Genomic DNA, 23649 nt, shown 5'->3' with positions numbered 1-23649 from the left:
GTGGTGGGCGGCAAGCAGTGGCCCCTTGTGGAGGAGAGGGTGCCTGGGACCCTGTCCGCCCATGTCCTCTTGTCCGCAGGCCCAGCAGAGCGTCCGCACACAGCACTTGCGGGACCTACAGGTCATCGCCGCCTACCGGGAGCGCACGAAGGCCGAGAGCATCACCAGCCTGCTGAGCCTGGCCATCACCACGGAGCACACTCTCCACGCCACGCTGGGGGTCGCCGAGTTCTTCGAGTTTGTGCTTAAGAACCCCCACAACACACAGCACACGGTGACCGTGGAGATCGACAACCCCGAGCTCAGGTGAGGTCTCGGCAGTGCCCGTCCTGCCCCAGCCCAGATCTGTGTCGGGTGCAGCCGGCGCCCCTGCTGAGCTGGCTTGAATTCTGCCCAAGAGCTGGGGCGATTTGACTCCTCTCTCCCTCTCCTCTGAGCACCGCTCTCGGTGGGTGGGACGCAGCCTCCTGTGGGCCTTCCTGGGAAGAACTGCCCTGACGCCTGGACACTGCCTCCCCTAGCGTCATCGTGGACAGTCAGGAGTGGAGGGACTTCAAGGGTGCTGCTGGCCTGCACTCACCGGTGGAGGAGGACATGTTCCACCTGCGTGGCACCCTGGCCCCCCAGCTCTACCTGCGCCCCCACGAGACCACCCACGTCCCCTTCAAGTTCCAGAGCTTCTCTGCAGGGCAGCTGGCCATGGTGCAGGTACGGGTGTCAGGCACACAGGGAAGCTGCATTTGGCTGACGACGGTGGGAAATTGAGAATGCTTCTGGTCTCCACCAGTGTCCCTCCCTTGCCTGTGCAGACGGACTAGCCCTGGGGCTGCCGCCCACTCCCCTTGGTGCTCAACAAGAGCCCTGGCACGTACACTGCGAGTGGCAACCAGTCCCTTCTCTTTTCCAGCCTGATGGGTGTCGAGCTGGACCATCTCCTCCTAATTTGCTTTACTAAGTTGGTTGGAAGGGCTTCTTAAAGCCCAGTGAATCTAATGGATTGACATTTTCTGGTATCTTCTTTCCAGTTAATGTTTGGTCCCTTCCGACTGCAGCACTGGCTGCTCTATGCAAGATGCAGCTTTGCAGGCATGTGTGTGGGGAGCATGTGTGTAGGGAGCATGCGTGCAGGGAGGATGTGTGCAGGGAGCATGCGTGCAGGGAGCATGCGTGCAGCGGGTATATATGCAAGAGGTATGTGTACAGGGTGTATGTGGAGGTGTGTGTGCAGGGGGGATATGTGAGGTGTGTGTGCAGGGGGGATATGTGAGGTTCAGGAGGCATGTATGAGGGGTGTGTGTGAGGCACGCATGCAGGAGTTGTGCGTGTGGGGGTCTGTGTGAGGTATGCAGGGAGTGTGTGAGGTATGCAGGCATGCAGTTGTGTGCAGGGGGTGGTGTGCGAGGCGTGCCTGCAGGGGGTGTGTCATGCCTGGGTGTGTGAGGCAGGCATGGGGTGTGGAGTGGGTGTTTCAGCTTTTGACCTTTTGGGGTCAGCTCTCTAGGGTGGTGGTCATCGCTTAAGGTGGACTTGAGATGTCCCTAGAGGCTCACTCACAGGATTCCATGCTGGCTCTTGGGATGGGCTGTGAGGACAGCAGGTGGGACCTCAGGCTTTTGGCTTCAGGCAGAGCCGGGTTTCTACCTGGGATCTGCTGTTCCCTTTGCTGCTGGCAGCCTCAGCCTTCTCTGGCACAGTGAGGCCAGTTGGTGATGGTTGCTGCCTGGAGAGTCAGTGTGAGAGGAGGCTGGTGGCTCCCAGCTGGGTGGCAGTGGCGTCTCTAAGCACAGGTGCTGGTCGCCTGGTGGTGTCGCTTCCTGACCTGCTTGTGCTGATCGGTTCCTGCAGGCCTCTCCTTGGTTGAGCAACGAGAAGGGCATGGACGCCGTGTCACCTTGGAAGTGCAGCGCAATGCCCACTAAACAAGCCAAGGTAAAGGGGCAACAGAGGACAAACCGATCTCAGGGCTTCCCGGGTATTCCCAGGGCCTGACCCTTGTGTCCTTCTCTCCCCTCCTGGAGGGGAGGGCTGGGGCCAGGTCAGGGCAGGGTGGTGTGGGCCTGGGAATGGCCTTCTCCGTGTCCTCGCTGGGCAGGATAGCTCTGTCTGGGCGCTGGCACAGCCTGCATGGTGTCTGGTGGGAAATGCCTCCTTGGTGGCCGCCTTCTCGCAGCCCAGGGCTCTCCGGGTGTGAAGCCACGGTTCCCGTGGTGGCTGCCACAGCCTGCGGCCACTCCGTGAGCTCACACACAGTATTCCCTGGTGTGTGAGTGTGTGGTGTGGTTCTTCCTGGAAATAAGACTTAGTCCTTGGTTATGTCCCTTGCTAAGCGAAGGCCGTGTAGTAAGGCACCTGCTTCTCAACAGCTGGCTGAGACATTCTCAGGAGGAGCTTGAGACACTGCTGCCTTATGGCAGTTTCTGAAGGTTTTTTTTTTATTCGGTAGAAACATGCCTTTTGTAGTAGTTGGGAAGTGAAAAACAAAATTAAAAAGCTTTGGTCTTTCCTACACCTTGCCTGGAGGACAGAATTCAGAGTTCAGTGCAGTCCTGGCCTGAGGCTGTAGGGTTCCCGTGGCCCGGGTCTCACTGTGGTTGCAGCCTGGCCCTCTGTGTCCACCGGGCCCCACCACCAGCGAAAACTTGCTTTATTTTATTTAAATATGCAGCCACAGCTTTGCCTTGATCTAAGGAATACATCTGTTCTTTATTGAGTGCTCTAGGTTAATGCTTTTTCTTTACATGTGTGGGAAGTCCCAGCCATCACATCCTGTTGCCAAAACCGTTGGGAGGAAGGTTTCCTCTGCTAGCTTAGGTCTGAATGGCAAGGCCTGCAGGTGGATGACCGTAGACAGAGGGACAGGAGGAAAGACGGGCCTTATTGTCGTGAGCCTGTGGCAGCATTGGGAAGTGAGTAGCTTGCCAAATGCCCAGAGGTCGAGGTTTCTGTGCCAATGTAGCACAAAGGGGGCGAGGGCCAGGGCCTCTGTGGGAAGGCAGGGACGTTCTGTTGTCTCTTTATGCTGTGAGCATGGCCAGTCTGTGACCTTCCTGGAATTTGCAGGATGCTTTCACTTTCACTTTCACATAGGGGGTTAATGGCAGCTGCATTTTCAGGAGGCTGTGCACTAGTCAGATAAGGGAAGTTCAGATAAGATTTCAGGTGTTTTCACCTTAAAATAATCTTTACTCAAAAATATGATCTCTTCACATGAATTTGGAGTTTGAAGGGAAATCCTAGACATTGTGTTAGTTTACCCATAATTACTGCAGTGTGTATCTCTGACCGATAAGGACTTTTCTTTTTATCATGACTGCATGCTGTCATCACTGCCCCCAGTCAGCGCAGATCTCGGCATCGTCTGCTGGGGCTGTAAGCGCGGGCCTTTCTACAGCTGGTGTGTATGGATCAGGACCCGCTGTCCTGGGGTGCCTCGCCTCTGGAGTTGCTCAGTGGGCAGACCCCGTCGTCCATGAAGGCCACCCACAGAGGCCATGCTGGCTGTCACCGTGCTCAGGTGCTGATGGCCTGATGCCGTTACCCATGTTCCCCTCACTCACATCCAGCTGAGGCTCCTGGCCCACTGCGTGTTCCATCCAGGGTGGAAAATGGTGAAATTGCAGTCCTGTCATTCTTCCTGTGATTTTTCTACAAACAAAGACTTTCCCCATCAGCAGTTTGGTTACCCTAAAATATACTTTGTACTTGAAAGTGAGGATGAATGTTAGAATCATTCCCTTTATTTATCAATTTTCAAATAAATGAGCTGTGTTCTAGCAGCCTCCAGAGACGGTCCGTGTTTGTGGCGTCTCGTGATGGACACCGGGGCGTTATATTTGTATTTCTCATCCCATGGAGGCACCGCTCTTAAATGCTGGAACTGCCCTCTCTGTGGCCACCGCCATCCTTTTCAAGTTAACTGCTGTGCCTTTTTTTAATAAAAAGTAGTTATTTTGAAATAATTTAGAACTTAGGGAAAAGTTACAGGAAGAGTACAGAGTCCCCACATAGGGTTTTCCCGACTTCCCGGTCCCTAACCTTTGCCATGTTTGCCTCACCACTCTCTGTTTGTGCATTTTTCTTGAATAATTTGAGAATAAATTATCAGGTAGTGCCCTTTACTCCATGACACTTCGAGCTGGGTTGTCTTGAAAATAAGGCCACTGTCCTCTGTGGCCAAGGCAGAGCCATGAAAATTAGGGAACTGACGCTCTTCTTCTGTCATCACAGGCCCCGTTCACATTCACAAATGTCCCAGCACTTGATAGACGGCCTGCCCAGTGGCCCCCACCAGCCCGCTGCCCACAGAGTCTTTCCAGCATGGCTGCGGCTCTTCTGAAGCGCACAGGCAGTTATCCTGCAGGGCGTGCCCAGGGGGGCTGGTCTGATGTTCGTTTCAGTTAGACCCAGGTTATGCACTTGGGGCAGGACCTCCACAGACATTTGCTGTGTCCTCTACAAACATCATACTGTGAGGGACACCGTGTTGCTTTGTCCTGTTACTGGCGATGTTACTGTTTTCATTCAGTTAAGATGGCATCTGCCATGCTTTTTTCCTGTAATATCAGGAAATGTCTAGTAATTAGAAAGTAATGAGTAAGTATCTTGTTGGGAGATACTGAGGCCATTCAAATACCCTATTCTTCATCAGACTTATATGCACTAGGTGTCAGTGTGCACTGATGACCTGGCCCGAGTTGGTAGTTAGTGGGATGCTTGCCTGCCGCAGATTTTCCAATTCCATCATTCCTTCTCTGTTGATTATTGGTATTTTAAGTAAGGCAGAGCTGTGCCTTCACCCCATTCACCTATTTACTTTTTATATCCTTATGAACAATGAATTTCTATTTTATTCATTTTGTTACTATCATTATTTATTTTGTTGCTCATATTCGTGTAGTCCCTGACTAACCAGGGCAGCCCCTTCAGGCCAGCTCCTGCGTCCTGTTGATTCACCCCTGTCCTCCTTTGAGTCCTTCCTTACTGCCTAGCACAGCAAGATGCCCCAGGCTCAGCTTGCATTTCAGGAATGTCAGCCATTTAGCTAAGGTTCCTTTGGTTGGAGAATGATATTTAGAAACCAAGATTTGAGTGTTAGATGTACTCAGTACTACTGGGATGTCACTGCTGCTAGTCCCTCTCAGCAGAGAGACCTAAGAAGTGTATGCATGTGCATACAGATACGTACATATACATATGTGCATATCATGCATATACAATGTATAGATATGTGTGTGTGCATATGTATGTGTGTGTATGTGCACAGACTACTGTTTCTAGTGTGCTGAAGACCATGAATTTGCAGCAGTTCTTCCAACACCAGTTCAACATCACGGGTTTCTTCCTGTTGTCTTTTTTCCATGTTTGTAATTCCCATTTCTGCTCATGAGAAACCTGGCTCCCATTTGGTTCATTATATTTACTTATTTGCCTAATTTCCTCTGTATATAACCAATCTGCTGACCACACTGGCCAAATCCCTTTGGCTACGATACCACTGGCCATCTTTGTGTATGTGTATATTTCAAAACAGTACCAACCAGGGATAGACACTATCTGTCGGTGCAAGATTTCTGAAGGTGCATTTGTCCTTAGGTCCTTTGTGTCCTGTGATTTAAATTTACTTAAAGAATTTTTCTCTGGGTAGTTACAGCACTAACTTGATAGAAGGTTAGATTTATTTTTAATACATTGACACACTATTTATTTTAGTTTAGTTTTCAAAGTTAAAAACATTTAAGTAAGTCAAAAATCAAACTATAAAGCAAGATATATTTGGAAGGATCTTGTTTCCATTCCTGCCCTGCCCCACTCTCTCCTTCTCGGTGTGTGCAGGTGTGAAGTGTGTGCATGTGTGTGTGCGCGCATGTGTGGGTGGTGTGTGTGCATGTGTGTGGGTGGTGTGTGTGCATATATTTGTGCATGTGGGTGTACATGTGTGGGTGCATGCATGTGGGGATGCATGGGGGTGCATGTGGGTGCACATGCATGTGTGGGTGAATGTGTGTGCATGTAGGTGTGTGCATGGGTGTGTGTGTGCATGTGGGTGCCTGCATGTGTGTGCATGCGTGTGGGTGCATGTGTGTGCATGTATGTGCACGTGTGTGCATGTGTGCGGGTTCATGTGTGTGTGCATGTGTGGGTGCATGTTTGCATGCATATGTGGGTGCATGCGTGTGTGGGAGTGCATGTGTGTGTGAGTATGCATGTCTCTGTGGGTGTGTGTATATCTTGAAACAAACAGCCTTTTTATCAGTTGTCCAAATTAATACCTCTTTAGACAATATGGTTTTTAATGAGTAGCTCTTTTGAAACCAGGAAACTTTCTATTTCTAACCCCTTTGGTTTAGGCACAGCCTCTTTTTGCCATTTGGAATCAAAGAACTTGTGCTGACGTGCTTGGCCGTGAACTTGGCCCCGCCACCACCCACTCCAGGACCTCCTGGCCTGACTTGCGCACATGCTTGCAGGGTGTCGACAGGTGGAATCATGGCGGGAGTAGTTTTGACTTGGGACTGCAGACCTTCTCCACTGGCATTTAAGAAGTGTGCTGTTCTTGCGAGAAATAGCAGTGTGGCCGCTTCGGTGCCCTGTGTGGGTGCTGGCCCAGACCTAGATTAGCGATCCCCTCCGGGTGGAGACCTGCTGCTGCAGACTTAGTCCCTGCCTTTGACGATTCTCGACCCTTCCGTCCTCATGGCAGTGGAGGCTGTGGGGGTCATGGCAACAGTGGAGATACCTGTGCTGTCTAAGGAGGGACAAGAAGCTGCTCACAAGCCTCATGCCCGTCCCAACACTCAGCGTGGCCTCCTCACAGGTCTTGTTCCGAGCGAGTGGCGGCAAACCCATCGCCGTGCTCTGCCTGACCGTGGAGCTGCAGCCCCACGTGGTGGACCAGGTCTTCCGCTTCTATCACCCGGAGCTCTCCTTCCTGAAGAAGGCCATCCGCCTGCCGCCCTGGCACACGCTTCCAGGCAGGTCCTGCACTGACCCTGTGGCCCACATGTTGCAGGCTCATCTGCTGGAAGTAGACACCTCCTGAGGGTGACAGATGACCTCGTGGCTTCATGCCCTAGTGCTGTTAGAGCAGCACATGGGGCCTGGGGAATTCTGTCTCCTGCCTTTATGGTTTGAAACGGTGTCCCTCTTGCCACCTCTGAGATGACTAGGTGCGCATTTGCCGGCTGAGTCCGCCCATCTAAAAAGTCCCAGCTCCCGCGGCCCAGGTCCAGGTGTGCCTGGAGGAACACCTACCTCCTCAGCTGCCTGCCCGCGTGTTTCTGGCAGGTGCCCTTTACAGCAGAGTGCAGGCTTCCCTGCTCCAGGGAGCTGCGCTTTCCTTTTTGTGGCCCCATGGATTATTCCCCGTGGAGGTGGCTGCAGCCGAGCCCAGTGGGCTGGATGGGCCGTGTCCATGCAGGGAACACAGTGTGTGGATGCTGTCCTGAGAAAGGCGGCGGCGTCCGTTTCCCCAGCAGGTGTCTTGCTGAGCACCTGTGACGAGCCTGTCCCGTCCTATAGTGTGTAACGTGTGGGGCCGTCTGCACACAGGCCGGGGCTGTCAGGCAAGACTCTTTTTGACATTTCCCCTGCTCCAGGTGCTCCGGTGGGAATGCTTGGTGAGGACCCCCCAGTCCACGTTCGCTGCAGCGACCCGAACGTCATCTGTGAGACCCAGAATGTGGTAGGTTGTGTTGTGGCCCCAGCTCAGGCAGATCCTTCCCAGCGAGTCTGAGCCCCTATCGTCTTCCCCACGGGTCTCCTGGGAGCCTCTGCATTTTAGGTTTTCTGCTAAGTGGTTTCTTTCCCAAGGTACTAAAGGGCTATTTTGACATCCTTATGAGAGCTTTATGAGCATGTTTTCATTTTTTCTACTAGCAGATCAGCTCCTTGATCATCTGAATTTAAATTTTAAAAAGGCATGAAGCAAAGTGAATGGTAATTAAGGCACTTATTAATTACCATTGTGTAAAGGATAAGGCAATAATTGTGTTATGACCAGTTAGGAAACCGGATAAAATCTCCTATAGAATCTAATTGTTGAGATCCATGTAAAATCAGGAAGCTAATGATTTTCTCTTTGGCAGTGAACAGAATAGTGAATTCCGACTGGTATAGAACATGAACAGATTTGTTCTGGGAGGGGCTGGCCATCACTCGCTGCATGTACTAGTCACAGATTTAGGGGCCAGGCTGGGGTCAGCAGAGCGCTGTGTGCCCTGATGTGCTGCACATCTGGTTGGCAGGGCCCCGGGGAGCCACGGGACATATTTCTGAAGGTAGCCAGTGGTCCGAGCCCAGAGATCAAAGACTTCTTTGTCATCATTTACTCGTAAGTGCGCAGGCTTTGGGGACTTGGAGGCTGTGGTGGAGGAGAGGAGGAGGCAGGCCTGGGGCTGCTGGTGGATTGAAAGTGGTCTTGGCCCCTTCCTAAACTTGGGGGAGCTGTCAGGCCTTCGCTTTGTGAGGCGGGATTCTGCTGTGAGTTCAGGGCCTGCAGGGGCCTGGGGAAGGCATCCTGGAGGGGCACGTGCAGCCTGAGTGACTTGGGATGCAGCTTGTGCCACCAAGGAAAGACACCAGTCAGCCTCTGTCCCCAGATAGTGGCACGGGCCACCCAGAAGCCCCTCATTACCTTTTCTTGCTGAGTCCCTAGGCTGAACAGCGTGAATGAAGCTGTGTGGTCCCTCCTGCAGAGAGGGAGGACTGTGGTGGAATTGCCCGTCCCTCTGTCCTCCAGGCTAAATGACCCGGCCCTTTTCCCCTCCCCTCCTAAGTTGGATCCCCAAGCCCTGTGAGAATCCTTTCAAACTGGTGTGAGCTGGGAGATTTCCTGCAGTGCTTCTGAGGGTGGGTCAGGGGCTAACCTGCACTGAGTGCCCACCAGAGGGTGAGGGGCCATGTGACCACGTCTCAGAGTGGCTTCCTCGTGAGCCTATGTAGATGCCTCACCCAGCCCCATTTGACTATGAAGCAGCAGGCTCTTGCCCTAAAATGCTAACGGGCTTCTGTGTTCAGGCCGGCATGACCTCCAGCCCCACCCTGTCTCCTGCGTGGCGTTGCCCTTGGCTTTGCCTCAGAACCCCTATTGGGGGTGGACACTTGTCCAGGATGTGTGTTTGGCCAAAGCGTGCCTTGTCATTTGTTTGACATGTGGTTCCTAAGCAGCCCTGCCACGCCCTGAGAGCCTCTGCTGTGGGTGGGAGGTGGGCAGCCAGGGGCAGAGCCACCAGGCCCTAGCTCTGCCTCCCAGGGCCTGGTCCTCCAGGGCTTTCCCTGCACGGCCCCAGCTCTGCCGCTTGGGGCCTGGTCCTCTGGGGCTTTCCCTGCGTGGTGTCCCATGTGCCCACGCTCCCGGCAGCCCTTGTCGGCCTCTCTAGGGCCGGTGCTGAGTCCTCCGGGACAAGTGCAGATGGCTCCCATCCCACTGTAGGGATCGCTGGCTGGCGACACCCACACAGACGTGGCAGGTCTACCTCCACTCCCTGCAGCGCGTGGATGTCTCCTGCATCGCAGGCCAGCTGACCCGCCTGTCTCTTGTCCTTCGGGGGACGCAGACAGTGAGGAAAGTGAGAGCTTTCACCTCGCATCCCCAGGAGCTGAAGGTACGGCCTCTCTGGGGGCTCTTCTGAGCCTCTCCCCAGCCCCAGCCTGGAGACGGGCAGTGGGCATTCAGCTGGAGCACAGTGGGTGGCCCTGACGGCAGCTTTTCCAGTGCCTCCAGTGCTCAGACGCTGTTACCAGAGGCCTCCTGGCAGTTGCCTTTTGTTAGATGTGCCATTGTGGGGTGAGTGACGTACACACCACCCCCAAAGGCCAGTGTTCAGAATTCCTGCAAGGTAAACAGTGACAGGAGCTCTGGCATTAGTGAAGCCACAGTTAGACAGGGGGTGGGAGGGCGGCCCCTGGTGCCACCAGCTGGCCAGGGTTTTAAGCCCGAGATGGCTTCAGTTCTCTCTCTGCGGAGGCAGCGCTTAGGGAATAGTCACCATGTGAGAGGAGGGACTTGCTCGGTGCAGACCTGAGCCACGGCCACAGTGATGTCAGGGTTGGTTGTGGCCTCAGATTTGGCCGCCCCGGAACCACCCATGACCTTGGGCTCCCCTGGCTGGTTGGGCTGCAGGAGCCCGGGAGCCCCTTGCTTGCACACCGTGAGAGGCTCTGCCCTGACCCGCCTCTCTTGCTCTTGAAGACAGACCCCAAAGGTGTCTTCGTGCTGCCTCCTCGTGGGGTGCAGGACCTGCATGTTGGTGTGAGGCCCCTCAGGGCCGGCAGCCGCTTCGTCCACCTCAACCTGGTGGACGTGGATTGCCACCAGCTGGTGGCCTCCTGGCTCGTGTGCCTCTCCTGCCGCCAGCCGCTCATCTCCAAGGTCTGTATGTGTGGCAGGCACAGGCTGAGGGGATGGGGGCTCAATACCAGGGCACTGCAGGACCCCCACCTCGGCCCTGTGACTCGGGCCACCTGGATACAGTGTTCTGACCCAGCAGGGCTGGGTGCACGAGTGTTTGCTCCTGTGCTGTCTGTCTCCCAGATGGAAGCTCCAGAGAGTGTTTGTCTTATCTCTGCGGGGGTCCCCGTGCATGGTGCACAGGAGACTCAGGGAATACTTGGAGGAAGGGCCAGTGGCTGTTCCTGCGAGTGGCCGCAGCGTCTCCCTGTCTCCTCCCTCCACAGGCCTTTGAGATCACATTGGCTTCAGGCGAAGGGAAGGGTGTCAACAAGAGGATCACCTACACCAACCCCTACCCCTCCCAGAGGACATTCCACCTGCACAGCGACCACCCGGAACTGCTGCGGTTCAGGGAGGACTCCTTCCAGGTGTGGTAGGGCTGTGCCTGGGACTCCCAGGGGAAGCCCCGGGGACCTGAATGGAGGGCAGTTAGCCAGCATTTAGGAGCGAGTTCCTCGAATCACCAGCAGTCTTCCAAAAGCCCCAGGGCGGTGACAGATGCCGTCCCATAGTTGGGTGGGCCCGTTTTCTGTTTAGTAGCTGGAGATTTAGCAAAGTTTCTCCTGAGCGTGGGAAAGGGTGATGTGCCCAGGGCTTTTCATGGTAATGTTAGACAGCTCAGTCTCGAAAATAAGTGTGCCACCGAGTCCAAGTAAAGCGTCACCCTGGCTGAGCACCAGTTCCCATCCTTGTCCTGGGTGCTGAAGTCGAAGGCAGGCCTTGGATGTACCCGCAGGGCTCCCCCGCCTTGTCAGCTCCCCTTGGAAATAAACACGACCGTGCAAGAGGTTGCTGGTGAGAGCGTGGGACGGCCCGGGGGTGGACGCTGGGATTTGGATGCTTATTTCCAGGTCGGGGGTGGAGAGACCTACACCATCGGCTTGCAGTTTGTGCCTAGTCAGAGATTGGGGGAGGAGGAGATCCTGATCTACATCAATGACCATGAGGACAAAAACGAAGAGGCGTTTTGCGTGAAGGTCATCTACCAGTGAGGGCTTGAGGGTGACGTCCTTCCTGCGGCACCCGGCTGGGGCCTGTCTGTGCCCCTCCTGCCCTGCAGGCCGTCCTCCCTGCCTCTCCGCAGCCTTTCACTTCAGTGCCCACCTGGCTGACCTGTGCACTTGGCTGAGGAAGCAGAGACCGAGCGCTGGTCATTTTGTAGTACCTGCGTCCAGCTTAGCTGCTGCTGACACCCAGCAGGCCTGGGTTCCGTGAGCGTGAACTCCGTGGCGGTGGCTCTGGCTCTGTTGCTGCCATCTACCCATGTGGGACCCTCGTTATCTCTGTTGCTCAAAATGTATTTTATGAATCATCCTAAATGATAAAATTATGTTTTTCTTACTGGATTTTGTACAAACATAATCTATTATTTGCTATGCAATATTTTATGCTGGTGTATTATATCTGTTGTTTTAAATTATTGAACAAAATACTATACTTTTACACATCTTCCCTTGGCAGTTTTCTTGAGTGCCTGCTGGCGCAGTGTCAGAGGCTTCCTGTCTACAGCACAAGCCCGGTTTCTCCTTGAAGAGACATGATGGGGGCCAGTCAGGCAGCCCATGCCCTGTGTCCTCATGGAGAGGCCGCTCAAGCCTGCCCTGGGTGGGGGCTGAGACCCTGGCTCTGAGACGGCAGCAGTCGGGTAGAAGTGCGAGGGATGGCCGGGCTCGGTGGCTCACGCTTGTAATCCCAGCACTTTGGGAGGCCGAGGCGGGCAGATCACGAGGTCAGGAGATCGAGACCACGGTGAAACCCCGTCTCTACTAAAAATACAAATATTAGCCGGGCGTGGTGGCGGGCGCCTGTTGTCCCAGCTAACTCGGAGAGGCTGAGGCAGGAGAATGGCGTGAACCTGGGAGGCGGAGCTTGCAGTGAGCCGAGATCGCGCCACTGCACTCCAGCCTGGGCGACAGAGCAAGACTCCGTCTCAAAAAAAAAAAAAAAGAAGTGCAAGGGGCAGAGGGTCCTGTGCCCCTGAGTGGAGGGTGGGCCGCACCCAGTTGTGGTTGCAGAGAGCACATGGCCCCACTGGTCCTTGTAGTGAGGCACGGTCCTCGTTTGCGGAGATCAGTCTCGGCGGGTGATCTCTGCTGCCTCCGCATGCTCTGATCCTGACGCAGTCCCCGTCCTTCAGAGAGAAATTTCACTGGCACTATAGTTGGACCCTGAATGTCAGAGCTGTGGCTTTTTCCTGCGTCTGTGCCAGGGGCAGAGGGAGAGTGGAGATGCCTCCTAGGGCAGTGTGTTTGTATCCGTGTGCTGCTTCTCACGAGACAGTCTGCCCTCCCTTCCGACGCACTCTCCAGCCGGACAGGACTGGCCAACACAGTTTTCTTTTGAGGGAGCTGGATTTTCTCATAGGCCCCAAGGCTGAGTCCTCGGCAAGGGAACAATTGTAAGATGTCCAGTCCTCATGGAAGAGGCTCCGGGGAGTCCAGGAAGCCACATGCCAGTTCCATCCAGCCCTGCCCTCTGGGGTGGAGAGTCCTGGTGGGCCCTGCAGGCTGGGGCCCAGTGTCCGGCCTGTGCTTGCAGGTTGTCCATGCGGAAGCAGAAGCCACAGCAGCGAAGGAGATCCATCCAAGGGCTAGAAAACCACCTGTGGATGTGTCCCTTCAGCGTTTGTAAAGCTGCAGTCTCCCTGCTTTAGAGTGCCTGCCTTCTAGGGGCTGCTGGAGATGTCCATTGGAGGCCATGGAGGTCGTTGGTTTACTCCCTCACTCCTTCATCTGGTACCACATGCCTGCTGTGGTCTCCGCCCTCTTAGAGGCTCAGGAACATAGGGAAGGCTCACGGTACCTGGGATGCTCAGCTGTCGCCTTCCCGGAGTGGGAAGGAAGAGGTGTAGCCTCCCACAGGAGGATGGAGGTTGGCGGGGGCTTCCCACGAGTCAGATCTGAGTGGGTGAATAGGGGAGGGGAGACCTGGGCAGACAGCAGTGGGAGCTGGACCAGGGGCCGGGGGCATGGTGTGCCCAGAGCCCTAAGGAAGGCCACCAGGCTGAGAAGCCATCCCTGATGCAAAACAAGGTCCTTTGAGGCCATGAGGAGGAGTTTTATCTGTATCAAAAAGCATCAGGAAGCCTTTGAAAGGTTTTATGCAAGGATGGGTGTGGGGTGTGATCATATTTGCATTTGGGTAAGATGGGGGCAGTAATGTGGAGAATTAATCGGAGTGGGCCCAGATGTAGGCAAATGAGAGGCTGCTACAGTAGTTAGGAGGGAGAAGATGGGAGAATGGACGGGAGAGGCTGTATTTTGTTCAGCTCTGAGTGATTGAAGATCCAAAATAACACTGTCTTAAACAAGACGGCCATTAATTTCTCTCACATTTAAAAATCCAGGTAGCTGGTGTAGGGCTGGCGTGGAGCTCCACCGTCACTGTGCTGCCGTCTTTTTCTGTCTTACCGTTGTGCTGTTCTTACCACGTTGCTTCCACCTTGTATCCTGAGATGGCTGCTGCAGCCCCTGCCATCACCGCTCCATTCCGGTCAGCGGGAAGCTGGGGTGAGGGGCATAGCTCCTTCTGAAAAGTTACTTTCCGGAAGCTGGACCCATTTCTCTGCTTGCATCCCTGCGTTCGTTTCCTGTGGTTGCCTAGGTTGGCCTCTGTCCACGCCAGAGCTGGCTTGGAAAGACTGAAGGAGCGAGGTGGAGGCTGGACTCCAGGGGGAAGGAGTCACTTAAGGTGTCTCTGTGTCTTTGCGACATGTACCTGTGCGGAGTAATGGTATCTCTCTGGCTCGTCCTTGTCGTCGTCTGGGTTGGGATTCTCCATGTTGCTTTTTCTTGAAGGCGGCATCTGAATTTGCACCCCTGCCTCAGGGCAAACGCTGAACAGCCAGGGATCCCAGCTTGTCTACACCCTATGCTGGCTCAAATGTGTGCAGCCACGATACGAAGCCGTCTCTTCGAGTCGGATGTCCGGGCCTCTGGTCACAGTGTCACCTGGCCAGAGCCTCCGAGCAACCCGGGTACCTGGTCACTTCCCTGGCAGCTCTGTGTGGAGAAGGCGCAGCTGTGATTTGCTGGGTCTCATCACTGCAGGCACCACCTGGGCAGCCCACCCATCCCTGTCCACTCCATCTGGCTCTTGCCCTGCTCCTGCTGTTTCCCGTCGCACCACGTGAGGGCAAGGCCTGCCCTGTTAGCTTGCCACTTCCGCAGTGCCACTCTGCTCTCATTAAGGGTTTGGGGAATGGCGGCCACTGTGATGGGTGCTGAGTCGTGCGGGCAGGAGGCTCCTAACAGGTGCCTTTAAAGTAATGTTGACGGATGTGATTATGAAGTTATTATGTCCCATTTGTTCCTACGGTCTTGCTGGGGAGGGTGACTGGGACCATTTTATCCTCCCCTTGCAGAAGACCTTGGTCAGATGCATAGTACTGCAGGGGAGGCAGGATCCCAGCCTCTCAGACATGAGGCCCAAGCCCAAGATGAGCCAGGGAGGACTCTGGTGCTGGAGAATTAGGTAGGCGAGGCAGGAGGGTCTGGGGCTGGGTCCCTTTCCCAGGCCTCTGGGCTGTTGGGCTGCAGGTCAGTGCGAGGGCCTGGGCCGGGCACCCCCTCATGCTACAGAAGCTGCCCCAGCGCTCTGATTGCGGGACCCCACGTGCCTCAGGCAGGGATATGCTTAGAGCCATTGGTCCCACGGCCACATCTGTGGGCAGACAGTAGGGTGGGAGTGAAGGGTGAACTCCATGGGGACAGTCGATGCCATAGGTGACCATGGCAGGTGACTTCTCGAGATCGTGGATAAGGAAACGGGTCCTTCTGTGTTCCTAAAAGGTCTCCACACCCCACAGACGTGGGCAAGCGTGGGATAAAGGTGGCCCCTCCCTAAAGGTAGCAACCCCTTGTTGTCTGCCATTTTCGGCATGGACCACATCCCTTAGCTCCTGCATCTCTGCCGCGAAGCTGCAGGAGGAGGTTGGGATTTTCAGTCTGTCAGGGAGGGTGCCGTCGCCTCTGCTTTCCCGGGCTGCCTTCATCTCTTCCACTGTGGCCAAGCTGAGGATGCCTCCTGGATTTTGCCCCAGCTGCCGCACCTGAGGTGCTGGCGAACCCTAGACAGGAACATCCTGCTGGACGGGCAGAGCTCTGAGAAGGTACTCCCGCAGCCCTGGGTGCCTCCTAACAGTGCGGGGGTTCTGGCGGCCTCATCAGAGGCCTCGGGGAGGGGCGTGGGGTGCTTTCACCTCCGCCCCCTCCATTTCCAGATGCACCCAAGAGCTGGCTGCCTCCCCTGCCCCTGCAGAGAGATGCTGCCGGCTCTGAGGGGCCTGCTCTTTGTCACGTGGGTTTTCCCCCTGGAAGACCAGGGAGCAGCTGCTTTTCCTGGAGAGGCGGATCCCCCGAGTCCATTCGGTCCTTGCACGGCAGAGGGGCCTGTGACGCTCCCTGCTCGTGTCTGGTCTGTAAAGCAAGGACTCAGGCCCTTCAGCTGCTCCGATGCCCCACACGGCGACAGCACAGAGCTGGCCAAGCCTCCAGGGCTCCCACCTGTTCGAGGTGCTTTGGTAACATGGCCACCACCCCAGCCTGCCGGGCTCTCGCGTCTGCGTTGTCAGCCCCATGGCACAGGAGGGAACCACAGCACCAGATGCAGGAGGTGCCCCCCAGGCTCGAGGAGCAGGCAGCATGTGCCCTCCTGGATGGGACCAGGCTAGCCTGTGGGCTGGAGGACACAGGGACATCCCTCGAGCCCACAAGGAGAAAGCGGCCTGGCCTTTGGCAAGAGAGACGCCATCAGCCAGCGAAAGCTCCATTTGCCACATGCTCCTCACACCTTCATTCAACCTGAGTGTGGACAGAGCGCTCCCCTGGCCGGGGTAGACGGATGCTGCCCGCCCAGGACCTGGCTTTCTCGGGGGCCCAGATGATCACATGGGGACCCGTCACGGTCTGCTGGGCGGCGCTGAGGGTCTGAGGGGAGCAGGGGGACAGTGTGAAGAGGGGCTTTAGTTCGGAAGAGGTCGGGCGCCTCTGCGTAGGAGGCAGCTGAGAGAGGATGGACTGGCAGGGGCCCTGCAAAGGGGCAGCGGGGCAGGGGAGGCTGGCGAGGGGCCTGCAGGGCTGTGCCAGGGCAGGGGGTCGTGTGGGCCAGGGGAGGAGCTGGTGGGCTGGAGTGGACAGGTGCCGTGTCCCGTGAGTCCCCCGGCCCTGATCCCGGCCCTCTGTCAACATGGAACCCAGTCCTCGTGGGGGGCGGCGATGCTGTGGCTGCCTCACTCCCGTCCCGCAGACCCCACTCTCAGTGCTTGTGGCGCGCGTGCCTCTTGCTGGCTCTGTGGGGCTGGGTTGAGGCCTGGGACCCCTCCACAGCTGCCCACCCCAAAGGGCTCCTTCCGCCCAGGGTGGGGTGGCCTGAGGGCTTGGGCCAGCCAGTCAGGACCCCATGCCTTCCGCCGCTGGCCTCCAGCCGGGTGTGATCCTGGGTGTACCCTGGCCTTCCACGAGAAGAGGCATCTTGGGGAGGGGTCTCTTCTGCTGGGCACAAACCCCAGGTCGAGCCTGATGCGTGCTCTGGGTTGAAAACACTGGCCTTGTCCCTTCCTTAATGAGCCCACGATGTCCTGTGCCGATACCCGAGGCGTGGGCTGGCGTGTTCACTCACTCCCAACTCCCCTCTTGCCAGTCGCAGGTCCGGCTGGGCAGAGCCGGGATGTCCACGTGGAAGCTGGGCCCTGCAGCGCTTGCCCGCGGGGACAGGGGTGCCTGGGACCCCCCCGATGAGGGCACCACGCTGAGCTGCTGCTGTCTCCGTGCAAAGCCGCGTGCCTTTCAAAGGAGCCGTTATCATTCCCATCACGGGCATTTCTCAGCTGTGATTTCGTTTCTCCCGCCTGCTCCTCCCTCCTCCTGCCCTTGTTGAAAGCTACTTTTCACTAAATGGAGTCAAATGCAAGCCAGACGAACTGCTTTGCATTTCTCATGTCTGATAATGATTTAATGCTATGTTTGTCTGTATTTAGAAATAAGGCACTTTTTCAAATTGTGGCCTCAGGTTCTAAGAGGGTGGCGAAACAGCCATTATTGCTTCTACGATGGCCACTTTTTCTCCCGTGGACGGAGGCGCTGTGGCTCTCACCCCAGCAACCTTGGGTAGCACTTACTGGGAGATGCGCTGAGGCCTTGACAGAGAAAGAGACAGAGGGCTCAGGAGCAGCTGGTGGCCTGCCCACGGGAGGTACTCAGGTGGGTCACTGTCTTGCACAGCCTGATCACAGTGGGGTCTCCCTGGCCCCAAGCAGGATGCCGCCCCATAGATGGGAAATGAAGAATGTAGACCCTTCCTGCCTGGAGGGCACCGGCACTCCACCTGCCGCACTCCGCTGGTGATGCCACTTGGGCCCCACTGGCTCTCCTGACCCCAAGCCAAAGCCGCGCCTGAGCGGGTCCACTGGAGGCTGCGCAGGGCCTGGGAGTTTCTCTGCAGGTTGGGCGTATCCACCTCGGGCCAGGCCCCTGGGTTTCAACGCTGCTCCTCACCTCTCTGAGGGGGGCCTGGGAAGCCTCTTGCTGGTGGGGTATGGATGACTGAGGAACAGTCACCCCAACTTCAGGGGTCGAATACTGTCCCTGCAAAGCTCATGTACACTCAGAACCTCAGAATCCGGCTGTTGGGAAGAGGGTCTTTGCAGATGTAATGAAGCGAGGGCTTGAGATGAAGTTGTGTTGACTGGGCTGACCCTAAGCCCAGGGAGAGTGTCCGTATGGGACAGAAAGGGACACGTAGAGATGGTTCTGTGGTGACAGAGGCAGAGGCTGGAGAGAGCCATAAACCAGGGATTGCCAGAGCCACCGAAGCTGGAGACACCTGGGTCAGATTCTCCCTCCGAGCCTCCAGAGGGAACCCGCCCTTCCCTCACTTTGATCTCAGCCTTCTGGCTCCCAGGGCTATGGGAGAATAACTTCCTGTTGCTTTGAGTCACCAAGTTTGCAGCAGTTGTTTATGGCAGCCTCAGGAAGCGAACATAGGAGTCGTGGGACCCACAGCTCCCTGGAGGTCCTAAAGAGTCATATAACTAGCAAATCAAGGTTCCTAGACCTGGGGAGAGAAGGTCTGGTGTAAGTCTAACGAGTGACCCCATCGACAGGGTGACGTTTGGTGTGTGTAGAGAAGCCCCTTGGGTGGCCGTCCTTGGCCACGAAGGAGCCACGTCATCCTGGCTGGTCAGCCGTCCTGAATTGAGTAGGGACTCCAGGTTCTCAAGGTAAACTTTATCACAAGAATTCAACCTTGAAATAGCCACGTGCCAATGTGAGTTTCTCCTGGAGGCAGAACCTCTAGGTGGGGGCTGTACTCACATTTAAGGGAAAGAAGCAACAGCCCCTGCGTGTGTGACTCACATGGACCCAGGTTCTGAGACGGCTTGTAGGGGCTTGAGGGAAGGAGTGTGGTCTCCAAGGGCCATGTGGGGCCCTGGTACCAGGGTCGGTGCTGTCCACACTACCCTCCTGGGCCACCCTGGGCTTCACTTGCCCTCACGCCGCCCTCTCGTCCAGTGCTCATGGCAGCTGCTGCGATTGTCAGGAAACACAGACCTGATCCTGTCGCCTCCTTTGCGTAAACCTTTCAGAGGGTAGGACGCAGGCAAGGATCCTCTCTGGAGTCTGCAGGCCCGTCCTCTCCTGGCTCCATCCCACCCTCTCTCACGGCTCACACCCTGCTTGGGGCGCAGGGCTGGGCTGCTTCGTGCTTCTGAAGCCTCTCTGTGCCTCGGTCTCCTCCATGAAGGTGCATTGAGCTGACCAGGTAAGAGCTGGGTGCAGCAGGTCCCATGCGGTGCGCTGCAGGACTGTCCCTGATCATCTGCTGCCCCTCCTGCCTCACGCCATCTGACTGGCAGTGTCACCATGGGAGGGTGTCCACCTGCGTGCAGGTGTGGCCAATGGGATGTGGACAGAAGTGACCCAGCCTTGTCCCAGCAGGCCTTTTCCCTCTGCCCCTAGGGTCCTGTCTGCAGGGAGCTGAGAATGGGGTATCTTTAATTAGCGTTCTCTTCTCCAGCCAAGCCAGCCTCCCTTCCTGGGGGGACCCTGTCCTCCCTCTGTTGAGCCATCAGCCTGCAGGAGGCTCCATGTGGCTGGGCCCTGCATGGAGGTGCCCCAATCCTCTGGGCTCTGGGTGGGCGGCGTCCTCTCTCAGTGCTCTTCCTCTGCCTCTGGAACAAGAGCAAGCGCCGGGGTCAGGGTGCTGCGTGGGCAGCTCCCTGGGCAGCGAGTCCTGGCCCGTGTCTGTGGGGAGTTCGGGACAGGGGAGGGGTCAGCCTTGTGCGGCGTGCTATGAAATTCGGGATCTTCGAGGGTATCTGTCAGGCTTCTGTTCACATTGCTGACCCCCCACAGTGGTCCCCTAAATGATCCATCATTTAAAATTTCCCCCTTAATTCTGCTTGCTGGGAGCTCACATGAACTGGCCCTCTGTTTTCACACTGGATTTGCTGGACTTTCATTGGACCAATGATATTAGAGACCTTTTGTTTGCAAGGGACAGACACCCAGCTCAAACCAGCATAAGCCAGAAGGCAGCTATGATGGTTTCTCATACCTTCTGGGGAAACTCCGTCTTCAGGCATGGCTGGATCCAGGTGCTCAGATTCTGTTGCCAGGAGCCCATGCCCCTCCATGCTTTTGCTCTGCCTTTTCGGTGTCAGCTCTGCTCTCAGACAGGCTCTCCCCTCAGTGCAAGGACAGTGCCAGCTTCAAACTCCTAGTTATGTTTTTCTGGAGTGAAGGGCCCAGGCTTCACTCTCTGTGCCTCTGGCTTAGTTATATGTCCAGCCCTGAACCTGTGGCTCTGGCTTTCCAGCCCTGGAGCAGGAGGGTTGGTTGGAGTGGTTAGACAGAGAGCATGGGGGAGGCTGCTCCCTGGGGGCTGTTAGGGAAGAAGGGGGTTGGGGGGATGGGGAAATGCTGGGCAGACCACACCCACCGAGGTCTGAAGTGAGCTTGGAAGGGGAGGCGTGTGCTACAGGGTGGCTGAGGTCTCGTGGACTCACCTCTCTGCCTCCACCCCCAGAAGAAGAGCAGATGCCATGTCTGTCATTGGTTCCTTTACTATGCCTGCCCCTCAGGGGCCACTGCCGTCATGGAGTGAGATGCAGGCAGGACAAAGAGAGTCCGTGGACACTTACAGGCTCGGAGATCCCAGCCTCGTCACACAGCCATCACCTGCACAGTGGCCGGATGCTGCTGGCCATGTCAGGAGCTGAGTGATGTGGGGCCCTGTGCACGCAGGCCCTGAGGAAGCACCAGACTCCCCTGTGATCTCCTCTGTGGGGGAAGGGGGTGATATGGTCTGGCTGTGTCCCCACCCAAATCTCATCTTGAATTGTAACTCCCAGAATTCCCGCATGTCATGGGAGGAACCTGGTGGGAGGTGATTGAATTATGGGGGTGGGTCTTTCCTGCACTGTTCTCGTGATGGGGAATGAGTCTCACGAGAGCTCATGGTTTAAAAATGGGAGTTTCACTGCACAAGCTCACTCTCTTTGCCTGCTGCCATCCATGTAAGACGTGACTTGCTTCTCCTTGCCTTCCATCATACTTGTGAGGCCTCCCCAGCCACGTGGAACTGTAAATCCATTAAATCTCTTCCTTTTGTAAATTGCCCAGTCTTGGGTATGTCTTTATCAGTAGCGTGAAAATGGACAAATACAGGGGCATGTCCCATCCTTTCCCCTCTCAGTCAAGAGTCTCTGAAACCCGTGAAATCATGTGCAGAATTCTGTGTGCAGAGAAACTTTCATGGAGGTTGGGGGGATGATCTGTAGCCTTCCCCAGACTCTCAAGGCTTAGGGCCTGCAAAAGGGTGAGATTTTGAGAGGAGACATCTCTGCTCAGAGCTGGGCCCTTGTGCAGCCTAAGCAAGTACAGTTTCAGGAAGATGCTCCTGGTTGCTGGACAGGCTGGAGAGCTGGCCATGTGGGCTCATCTGGGCCATCCTTGATCCTGCTGGAGATTTGCACACCATGCTCAGCAAAAATGAACCTTGGTGATCAGCCTCCTGGTGGTCTGCACCTGCTATTGTCTTTGGAGGTTTTGCCATGGCTCCTGATTGTCTCCTGCCATTCCCCCACCCCATGGCAGACACAGCACCCTGTGAACACACCAGTCTGGGTAGGACCTCCAGTGGCTCCCACATCATTCAGCTGGAGTCCGTAGGATGGCCTCAAGCCCCAGCCACTGCTCCCACCTTCCCTCTGCTGACTCCTCCCCTGGTCTGTGGCTCTGGCCACGTGTTTCCTTGCTCATCAAATGTGTCCAGCAGGCTGCACCTCAGGGCATTTGCACGTGCCTTTCCCTCTGCCTGGAATGCTCTTCCCCCAGGTAGCCACATGGCTCACTCCCCGACCTCAGTGGGGAAGGAGCTTGGAATACCCTTCCATCTGAGAGGCCTCCCCTGCATCCCACTCCCCAAATCACCTTCCCTGGGACCCCTGTTCTCCACAGCACCTCTCAGCTACTTCATGTCTGTCCACCTGCCCCACTGGAGTTTGTCTTTGTTGCCTGCCAGAGGCTCTCCAAGCATATTCCTGGAAGAACTGAATGTTGCCAATTTAGCTGCCCCCCTGCCTGGAGTCCTCTGCTGCCTGACAGTCCACGAATACCCTCCTGTCAGCCTTGGCTGCCACCAGCCTCCCCCACCAGCCCATGCAGGCCACTCCTAGCCAGAGAGGGGGCCTTCTCTGCACTCTGCCTGGAATCGCCCGTGTGGCCGGCTCTTCCTTCTGTGGTAGTGCCTTCTAGAGAGGGCTGCCGGGCACCTGGCTAAGGGAGACATTTCCTGGGATAAGTCCTGAATGTGGGCGTGGTGTTCTGTGTTACCCCTGGGGCTAGCTGTCTTTGATGACTAGGTTGTGGTGGGGGTGGCATGGTGCGCTGCCTGGACTGGGCCCACTCTGCCTGCTGCTCTGCTCTTGAGCTCCCAGGACCCCAAGGCCACCATGGGGATAAGCCCACAAGAACCTACCAGGGGATGAGATACCACGTGGTTGGAGTCCCAGGTGACCCGGCCATCCCCTCAGCCCGTATCAGCCCCTGCAGATTGCAGATGCTTGAGGGGTCCAGCCACCATTGCCGCATCCTGTCTTGGGCCAAAAGAACTGCCCTGCTGAGCCCAGCCCAGATGCCAACCCACAGAGCCATGAGCTAAATGAATGGCTCAATGTTGTGAGCCGCTGGGGTTTGGGGTAGTTAATGACACAGCAAGAGCTACTGCTGCCCCAGCCTCAGGTGGCTCACGCTGCCTTCCATTGCTCTAAACTCAATTCACATTGATTTGCTTACCTGCTCACTATCTGTCTTCCTCGTTAGAATATCAGATTCAAGAGGACATGATCTTTGTCACCACTGAATCTCAACAATACTAGGGTCTAAACAAATAACAGTTCACATTTATTGAGGATTTACAATACACCAGGCTTTGCTCTGTGATTTAATATTTTAATCTCTAGCGGCAATAAATGGGTCAACCCATTTATTAAGTAGGTACTTGTATTCATTTGTTCTCGCATTGCTGTAAAGAACTACCTGAGACTGGTAATTTATAAAGAAAAGGTTTAATTGCCTCACGGTTCCACAGGCTGTACAGGAAGCACGGCTGGAAGGCCTCAGGAAACTTACAGTCATGGTGGAAGATGAGGGGGAAGCCGCTGGCACGTCTTACATGGCTGCAGCAGGAGGAAGAGGGTGAAGGGAGAGGTGCTACACACTTTGAAACAGCCGGATCTCCTGAGAACTCATTATCACAAGAACAGCAAGGGGGAAAGTCCACCCCATGATGCCATCACCTCCCACCAGGTCCCTCCTCCAACACTGGGGATTACAATTTGACACGAGAGTTAGGCGGGGACACAGATCCAAACCATATCAGCACTTACTAGGTGTGAAGTTGAATGAATGCATGCATGCATGGATGAATGAATGTGTCTCTCCCTGGCCAGACTGATGCCTTCCTGAAGGTTCCGCAGCCCTTTGGGAGTGGCAGGGGCTCTGTCCCCAGGCTCCCACCTTCAGGCCATCTGGAGCAGAAGGGCCTGAGGCTTACACTTGGTCTTTTCTCTAGGATGCTCTTCCCACAGCAAAACTGGACTTTCAGCAACTTCAACTAGCGAACAGCTCGAGCCATTTGACATTGGCCAGGAGAACTGAAATCGGGGGCCCCCGCAGAGGCTTCCGGCCTGACCCTCT

The 23649-nt window shown here is 55.8% G+C and overlaps 1 protein-coding gene across 11 annotated transcripts in view; it reads left to right on the top strand.

Annotated features, from left to right (window-relative positions):
• The window catches only part of NPHP4 (nephrocystin 4), a 130905-nt gene extending 119003 nt beyond the window's left edge, over window positions 1–11902 (top strand). For 7 of the 11 annotated variants that reach the window (XM_030805067.1, XM_030805069.1, XM_030805068.1 and 4 more), the window contains 10 exons: window positions 80–306; window positions 522–708; window positions 1846–1929; window positions 6815–6971; window positions 7596–7681; window positions 8244–8329; window positions 9431–9602; window positions 10190–10369; window positions 10675–10818; window positions 11302–11902. In XM_030805067.1, coding sequence (XP_030660927.1) covers window positions 80–306; window positions 522–708; window positions 1846–1929; window positions 6815–6971; window positions 7596–7681; window positions 8244–8329; window positions 9431–9602; window positions 10190–10369; window positions 10675–10818; window positions 11302–11442 — 1464 coding nt within the window. In that variant the 3' untranslated portion in view covers window positions 11443–11902. Of the gene's footprint in view, window positions 1–79; window positions 307–521; window positions 709–1845; window positions 1930–6814; window positions 6972–7595; window positions 7682–7875; window positions 7935–8243; window positions 8330–9430; window positions 9603–10189; window positions 10370–10674; window positions 10819–11301 lie in introns of those variants that run through there. The other 4 variants (XR_004028391.1, XM_030805070.1, XM_030805074.1 and 1 more) reach the window with 4 other exon arrangements.
• Window positions 11903–23649: the final 11747 nt, after the last annotated feature.

The sequence above is a fragment of the Nomascus leucogenys genome, chromosome 24 (genome assembly GCF_006542625.1).
Source record: "Nomascus leucogenys isolate Asia chromosome 24, Asia_NLE_v1, whole genome shotgun sequence".
Taxonomy (NCBI): Eukaryota; Metazoa; Chordata; class Mammalia; order Primates; family Hylobatidae; genus Nomascus; species Nomascus leucogenys.
Note: the sequence above shows the minus strand (reverse complement) of the source record. Positions and strands in the feature narration are given on the sequence as shown.